The sequence below is a fragment of the Perissodus microlepis genome, chromosome 7, assembly GCF_051167445.1.
Source record: "Perissodus microlepis isolate ML-2025 ecotype Zambia chromosome 7, ASM5116744v1, whole genome shotgun sequence".
In the NCBI taxonomy this organism is placed as follows: Eukaryota; Metazoa; Chordata; class Actinopteri; order Cichliformes; family Cichlidae; genus Perissodus; species Perissodus microlepis.
The window spans coordinates 47,336,670-47,345,261 of NC_140467.1; the positions used below are offsets into that span (position 1 = coordinate 47,336,670).

Here is an 8,592-nt window from a genome sequence, read left to right on the forward strand (position 1 = left end):
AGACATTTTTAAAGAATTCATCCTGCTGACATTCTTTCCGCCTTCAAATCTGTCTTATAACAATTTATTTACATGTCTAAGAACTAGCTGTATTTATATTTTTAACATTATACAGCTCTGCTTTGCTGCTACCTCATTTTAAACTGAATTCCTACCAACAATCGATTCTGTTCATCTGGACGTAGTGTTTCCACTGGGCCAAGTGTACATCTTTCACCTTCTTACATCGCTGCCATTCCCCAACTCTCTGTGGATGGTACTCATAGCCATTGATCGATGGTCTGTGATCAATGGTGACGACAACTTGCATACTAACGATCATGAAACTGACCTCACAGGCCATTGTTGACTAGTGGTGATAGTTTCGGTCATCATGCAAATGTGCTGTTTGTAAGGCCGGGGAAACCTGCAGTCAGCTGACACTGAGGAAGTCACCTGGATGAGTGAGGAAAACGCTACATCTACCTGAATGCAGAGAATTAACTTGTTGGGGTTTCCTTACCTGGATAATTGAGCATCTAGTATATTGGGAAGGCCAGTATTCTCCAACTTTGAGAATACGTTTGCTGTGAAATACATCGATCTGACAAAGTTCACATACACATTGTCAATATGGTACAAAATGGTGAAATTTCTGTTTAAAGCAGTGGTTCACAAACTTCTTCTGGCCTCAAAGTTAGTTGACTACCCACTTATTAAAAATTTATATTTATTGTTAAAAATACAAATATAAAATGCATCCAAGTTTCATTGTATTTAGAGGTTAAATAGCGTCAGGGAACTCTTTTTGTGTGTGTGTGTTACTTTCCCCCCAATAAAATGATTCACCTTAGTTTCATTTCATGTTTTCACCTGCACATCCCAGAAATAATTTGCTTCCTGATAAGAGTTAGGCAAGAAGCCACTCCCATGTTTGTAATGGAAACTGTGTAGTTGAAGCGAAGAGTTCACAAAGAATGATTAGGTAACATGAGATCCCTGTAATCATTGCAACTGGAAGTTGCAAAAGAAGTTTAGTCTGATGGGAAATGCTGTCGCATCCTATTTCTTGGTTGGGATCACTAAAAAAACCCAAACTGTTACACAAAGGTAATAAATTGGTTCATGTTAGTTAATGAATTTCACAGACTGATGTGTAGGCTTTTAAGTTAAAGAAGAAAGAAACTGATCAACTTTCTGCCATAAATATAATTTCTACAACCTATTATCAATTATTTGTTACCTACTGATTATTAGAAGCACGCTTCTACCACTGAAAACAAGTACCAACATTTTCTTTCCCTTTGATTACTGAACAAGTCTTGCAAAGGTTTATATTCACTGAAGAGATTCGTCTACCAACTAGTATTAGAAGAATGTGAATCAGACGATCTACCTAAGGGATCAAAATCTTGATAAGAGCAAGTCCGTTTTTAACCATAAATTCTGAAAGAAAAACCGCAGCAAAACATTATAAATTCAGGCACTTAAAGGATCCTTAGTTTATTTTTTTGTGGTAATACAAAAAGCATACAGAATTATAGAGGATAGGAGAGATCCCTTTCACTGAATTCAATTAGACCGTACACATAAAATGATTAATAATTACATACAAGCCGTTTTCTCTGTAGCTACATCCACAAACATCCCAGCCCTCCACCGATAACAAGCATGGTCTTGTTGCTGTAAACGTGTCTCAACAGTTCTTCATACCCACTGGTACTGTGCAGGTAGAAAAAAGGCAAAAATAAAACAGGCGATGTAACTTCATACACAGACCACATTGATCAGATGGTGTTTTTATAATCATAATTTTACAATGAAACAAGTTTTTCCCAGACCAAAGCGTGTTTGGAGTTCATTTCCTCTCCATTAGACATTGTTAAGATGTTTCAGTCATAAACAGGGATTTACCAAGACCCCATGTAACCTCCGCCATCATTTCCATGTATCAAACCATACAACATGCCCACAGGGGCTGATTAAACAGAACAAAAAGAGCATGTAATCATGAAATGACAATTAAGCTGAGATACATGGAAAGTCTCGACTTTCCATAACTGCACAACACATTTTCTCACTTACCTCTAAAAGTAACAACTGGAATAAATCACATGATCATGTCAGGACGATTTCTTCAGAGGAAATGCAAACAGGTTATGCTTGTCGATTAGTCATGTGTGGAAACTCCTACACAAGACTTGCCTCTGACTTTCTGTTTTGTTTTTGGGTTGTTTTTTTTATACTAACTACGATGACAAAAGGAAATTCAACTAATATTTTTGTCAATTTTCAGGGAAATGAAAATATTGTTAAACCTAAATAGCACTTCTATGTCTACATACCACTAGTTTTAAGTGAGAAAATATGTTTTTGTAGTAACTAAAATAGCTAACCTGCTTGGCTAACAATTCCTTAATATGTATAAGTAAACACTAATGATCACAGTAAGTGTCACGGAGGGTTTTTTTAAATATCCAAATTCGACCACTACTCTTTTCCCCCCCTGCGTCTTTACATCTTGATTCACATTTAGAAATATAAGTAGCAGGAGCATTTTTTTTAATCACCAAGGGAATTATTTATTTTTTTGTTTTTTTAATTTTTTTTATTTATAGAGCTGGATTGAGATTTTTTGTTGTCGTTTTTTCTCCTTTACCATAGTTTCTAAAGTTTATAATCATCAAATCCCTTTGTCACAAGTGGGTTACACAACCCGAGAAGACACCTATAAATACTAACCTACCTGCAGGGCTAGCAGCTGTGCAAAATAGTTAATTAATGGCAGGCTACTCCAAGCATCGATCAGCAACATAAACAGAAACGGAAGACTAGCTGCGTTCTCTACACACAGAATGGACCCTTGAAAAACCAGCAAACTAATGAGAGCTTTGTTAGATTGCACATTTTAAATCTCTATAAGGGCCGAATGATCTCACACTTACTGGTGAAGGAACTGAACTTGTGTTTAGCCCCTCTTTCTCCCTCAAGAGGCATTGAGGGGAAAGGAGGAAAGAAAAATTAAAGCAAGGACAAAATGAATCTGACCCAGTCAGGTAGTCTGTAATAATGGGAACCCAGAGATGTGTTCTTAACTCAAGTGGAAACAAACAGGTGGAAGCGGGAGACCTGCGAGAGCAGAAAGAGCGTTGCTCATCCTTTGTCCTCGTGTTAGCATGTGGCAGGGTATGGAGATCTTGAAGTGATGAAGAGATGACGTTTCCTCTGCGCTGAAGGGAAACTCGGCCCCAGTCAATATCTTCATATTCACCATGGCTACTGTTGCCAGCTACTGCGCTCTCCGATGTCATCTAACGAATAGAAACCCACCTGTATGTAGTGTTGATGTTTGTATAAGTATATCCTTTGCAGTGGCAGATGATGTACCTCACTTGTGTGAAAGCAGCCAGTCGTTTCCATTTTAGAGAGTCATCTAGCCCGTCCCACTGTTAGCTTGGTGAAGCCCACCACCGATCAAGACTGTGTGTTAATATGGACTACCACCAAAATATCATCCAGAAGAGATGTCTAAACAAGCTCCCCAACCAAAACAGATTGTCTCATTAGAGTGAAGTCTGTCTCATTAAGTCCTTCAACCAATTAAATAATACAGACCACCTTTCAGTCCAACCAATCAGGTGCTTTCATTTAGTAAAGGCGGCCACCACGGCCCACATTAGTTCATTGACATTGGGCTTAGCGCTCTCTTTCTCGGGCTCCAGCTCTAGCAGAGTGTGAACCCTCTTCATGGCGAGGTCGTACTGTTCGTCTTGGAGCGGGGCGAAGGCATTCTCAAGAACATCGGACGAGTGAGCCAGCAGAATCAGGGCCAGAACCCGCTTGTCCATGCGGTGGGGATCGTTGACCCACTTCTCCAAAACAGAGTCCTGGACCTTCTTGACAAGGCGCTGCAGGTAGTAACAGTAAATATTATAGAGTTTTATAGTTAGAATTAATGTGAATTAGATTCAATTAGATCATTACACTATTCAGGCTCTAACTCGGAATCTGTACCACACCATACCTTTATTATAAAGTAGAGCTGCCACGATTAGTCGACTAGTCACGATTACGTCGACTATCAAAATCGTCGACGACTGATTTAATAGTCGATGCATCGTTTGAAGCTTTGTAAAAGATCACAAAAGACGCAGGAATAAGTAGTAGGATTTAAGAGTGTAATAACGGACTGAAACAGAAGATGGCAGCACTGCATGTACAAGGATGCCAGCTGCCGTTAAACCCCGAAGAAGAAGTAGCTCTGTCCCAGAATTCATAGCGCAGCCCAGCTCAGTTTCCAACAATGGCGGCAGCTAGTTAGTTTTAATGTTACTCTTATTATTCTTTCTGGGTCACAAAATAAACGTTTAACATATTTTCAGGCGAGAATGTAGCTGTGTAAACCTCAAATATCTTCTCAGTTTATCAAGACACCACATATTTTCAAAAGCGCTCCGACGTTTTCGGAGACGTCTGTTACCCACTAGCTCGATAGCTAGCCGGGGGCAAGGCTCACTAGAGCCGTGAGAACACCGGACTCCCGGCAAACCGTTTTCAAACCCACCGCCGTCTTTCGCTACTCAGGTTAAACATGATATATAAGTCACTTAGATAACTTACAAATGTTATTGTTTGGCTTTTTTTTTGTATTTTATTTGTTCCTGAGTAAATCGGTTTGGCTGAGATTAAAGTTATAGTTTTTACACAGCTGAATAAACGTCAAGCAGACAGCTGATTATCAGAAGTGTGAGATGCTCGAGAATATACTCCGGTGTCCTGTTATATTTTGGATAGCAAGGAGTTTATTAAACTTCACCGAAACAATCTGCAAATTTCATTAAAATTTAATAAACTATCATCTTGTCTTTATTTTTAGTTAGCACATACCTTAAACACTTAAAGCTGTAAGCTAATGATAGTTATATAAGAGCAGATGCTGCTGGTGCAATAAGCTGTACGTTTTACGTCCAATGGATGCATGATCTGATTAGTCGACTAATCGCAAAAATAATCGGTGACTAGTCGACTATGAAAATAATCGTTTGTGGCAGCCCTATTATAAAGCCCTTTAACATAAAACCAGAGTTCACACAGTTCTGCACATATACAAATATCATAATCAACAAAATAAATAATTAGATAACTAAAATAAAAACATTTTTAAAAAAAGTCACATTTGTAGCTTCATGTTTAGCAAGACTTTAACCCCTTCAGCAGTCAGACAGGAAGTTTGCTTTAGCCTCTCGAGGCCGGAAACTAAACAGGTGGTTTTTTGCATAGAAGGTTATGTTACAGCTAACTAATAAGCATATACGGCTGCCAGACTTCTTGTCCTCCTATAGCTGCTTGTTTTAATGCTAGACCAGAATCAAGGTTGTTAACTATACAACCATGAAGTGAAAATGATTTGCCATCCAGCTAAAATATGAGAGAATATATAAGAGGGGAATATTACCCCTTTTGCACTGATACTTGTGCAGTTTGTCAACTATTTTAACTGAATCCAGTGAAGAAAAAAAAAAGTGCAAATATAGGTCAAACCTCTATCAAATGAAGTTGAGGGTGTGACTAACATGCTCCTAAATAGCTGACAGTTCCTGCACGCAAACTAAAAGACACAAACCTCCCCCACTAATGATATGCAATGATGCTTGAATCAAAATTTTGATCATGATTGCAGAACAAAGTGAACATTTGCATACCTGTTTAATGGTACTGTTGGTAAGCGGATGTGTGGTCATATCAAAAAGCAAGAAGTTCTGCTTCTCTGTGGTGAGGACACCTTTCTCCACCAGGTTTTTGGCCAGACGTTCTCTGACATTTCGCAGCTGATAGTGCAGCTTGAGCGGATTCCAGGTCTCGCCTACGTGACAACATTGAGATCAGCTTTCAGACGCAACAAAATAAATGACGTGCATGCCGAAGTCATTTTTCCCCTTTAAGGTTCTTAGCTGAGAACAGGAGCCAAAAATGCTTCCTGTGTTGCTTTTTTACAATAGGTATTATAAAGGATGCACCCATTGTTATATTTTGTTACATTTTGCAGACTGTGACAGTGCACAAAATGTAAATGTATTTTAATTAAAAATAAATGTTTAAAGTGTAATAAATCTTCATCATTACACGGTCTTTTGATATTTATCCATCTTGGAAAAGTTTTGGGACTACAGATAAACGCTAGCTACTGCCACTGGTGAATGTCATCTCACACAACGAACACCAAGACTGACACCTACTGACAGATTGGTGCATCCCTAATTATCTACTGTATTTCCAACAATTGCCACTTGGGGCACTACAAGGTGTTTTTAAAACAATTTTAAAAATCAATTAATCCTGCTACTGACAAATCTGACATTACATTGCACATAAGCAAGCAGTACTCCTCTGCCCCACCATTTTAGACACCTATGTGACCGAAAAGGTGAAACAATAAGCAGATCACCACCAGGTTTGGCTAACAAATACAGCAGTGCTTATCTCACCACTCAGTAGCTCTATCCAGCTCTGGACATTCTCTGGAGGCTGAGTTTCTTTAATGTGTTTCAAGGCCTCATCCAGCAGCACGTCTCCTGTTGGAGCATCTGACTTGCAGATCACCTTGCCAGAGAAAGGTAAACATTTTAATAATGATGGCTGCTGTCTGTGGAATTGTGATGTAGACACATCCTGTGTGAGGAGGAATTACATAGATAACTAGGTGTAAATCTCCCGACAAAAAAAATGCTTCCTTCTTCGTCAGAAGAAAAGCAAACAGTGTCAAGTGTCCACTACGTCAAAGCATTTAACCGGACAAACTGGTCCTTTTCCCCCCTACACACACGCACAAACATCTGATCGCAATATAATAGTTCTCACCTTTCTTGCCAGCAGGCTTTTCCTTCGCACACCGGACGCCTCCAGCTGTAACCTCCCTCTGAGAGCCAGCTCTACAAGCATACAGCCTCGAAGGCCGGAAGAAATACAGTCGTTCCAGAAAGACGTGTAGCCCTGGGTGGAGACAAAAAAAAAACACTCGCTAACTTAGCTGACGTGTTGGAAGGAGCTGAAGCAAAGCGAGATGAAAAGGAAAGCGGTGACTCGCTAGCGAGTTGTCAAGTGAACGCTTGGAGAAACCCGAGCCAAGAAGCTCAACAAACCGGATAATTGTTTTCACTCTCCACCACCCCCCATTTTTTTCTGTAACCTTACGAGCCAACAACAAAACGCAGCGCAAAACATTTCGATGCGCTTAAATACAAGCTACATGACATCTGCTAGCAAGCTTAGCAACGACACACTGTGAATCAATACACTTCCAGATGTGCTACATGAACACAGCATTCCGGGAAACTTTTAACTAGCGCTTTAATAAACCAGAGTTAGCTTTGTTGACAACCACGACTGGTGACGCACAGTAAACTCTAACATTAGCTAATGTCAAGTGTAGCGACTAAGTTACTAGCCAGCCTGCTAAGCTGGACTGCAAAACAGCGCTCACCTCTCGGTCCTTGAGGCCCAAGAGCAACACTTCCTCCATTAGCGTCAGTCTGGTCTCCTTTGAGTCCCCTTTGTCGTCATCTTCCTCCTCCCCGCGGCGCACTTCGTCCTCCTCACCGCCGGACTCCTTCTCCTTCTCGGCGGCGGCGCTGCGAATGGCCTCGGTCCGCCGCTGGACGAGGCCCGATGTTCTCTGCGTGAGAGTAGTCATAGCTGATGCCGAAAAACGATAAAATCCGAAGAAAGGCGCCGACTTCGACCAGCAAGAGAGCCACGCAGCATGTAACCTGAAGGTTAGAGGTGAAAATCGGAAAGCGGTGGACCGATCGAGCGAAGCCGACGGCTAACGTTCAGCTGGGCTCGAGATTCCTGCAGACTCTGCCCACTTCCGGATCCAACATGGTGGCAGGTGACGTAAAAACGTGGCCTGGAGTGATCCGCGGACGCCTCCGGCCTCGTGCCTTCAACAGAGCGCAGCGGGAAATATGTGCAACATAACCTCTGAGCTGCCCCATAAACTTATTACATTTAACGACAAAGGCTATGAATTATTCAGAGGAAATCCTGTTTTATAGAGCCCTAATGTAAACAAAAACAATGGATGTTAAGTAAAGCGTTTTAGGAAGAAACTCAAAATACTTTAAAGATGCAAACAATTAGATAAAAATGTAAAAATGGCTGTCTTAATCATTACATTATTTAATCTCTGTAATGACGAGTAAAGGAAACCAAATAACACATCATAAAGGCGGGCTCAGTCTAGGAAAAAATGTAAAAATAGCCAGAGCTGGTCATCTATGAACTTTTACTGTATGAAGAATTAGCCTACTTCTATATTAGTGTTGTTGGTGGGGTTTAAAATTAAATAAATAAATAAATAATGATATAAAAATTGGCATTTACGATCTATTCTCTTGTTATATACACTTGATTATTGCACCTTCAATAGATCACTTAAAAAAAATTCTGACCTGGGAACAATTATATATGCTTAAATTAAAGTTCTATTGTATATACTTAATTAATTCATCTATTTATTTACTTATTACCACAGCTGAGGTGCTTTGATGAGTTAAATTATTTAAATATTTGATCAAGCAGTGCTGGTAACTGCAGCTTTTAATTGTAGCAAGA

The 8,592-nt window shown here is 40.0% G+C and overlaps 1 protein-coding gene across 1 annotated transcript; it reads right to left on the bottom strand.

Annotated features, from left to right (window-relative positions):
* Window positions 1-1,450: 1,450 nt before the first annotated feature.
* Window positions 1,451-7,867, bottom strand: LOC146383924 (Golgi phosphoprotein 3-like). The gene is made up of 5 exons (XM_084935511.1): window positions 7,460-7,867; window positions 6,838-6,969; window positions 6,465-6,579; window positions 5,682-5,842; window positions 1,451-3,887 (listed from the first exon to the last, which is right to left on the bottom strand). The coding sequence occupies exons 1-5, from the start codon at window positions 7,667-7,669 to the stop codon at window positions 3,624-3,626; spliced, it is 882 nt and encodes a 293-aa protein (XP_084791637.1). The 5' UTR covers window positions 7,670-7,867; the 3' UTR covers window positions 1,451-3,623.
* Between the last annotated feature and the right edge of the window lie 725 nt (window positions 7,868-8,592).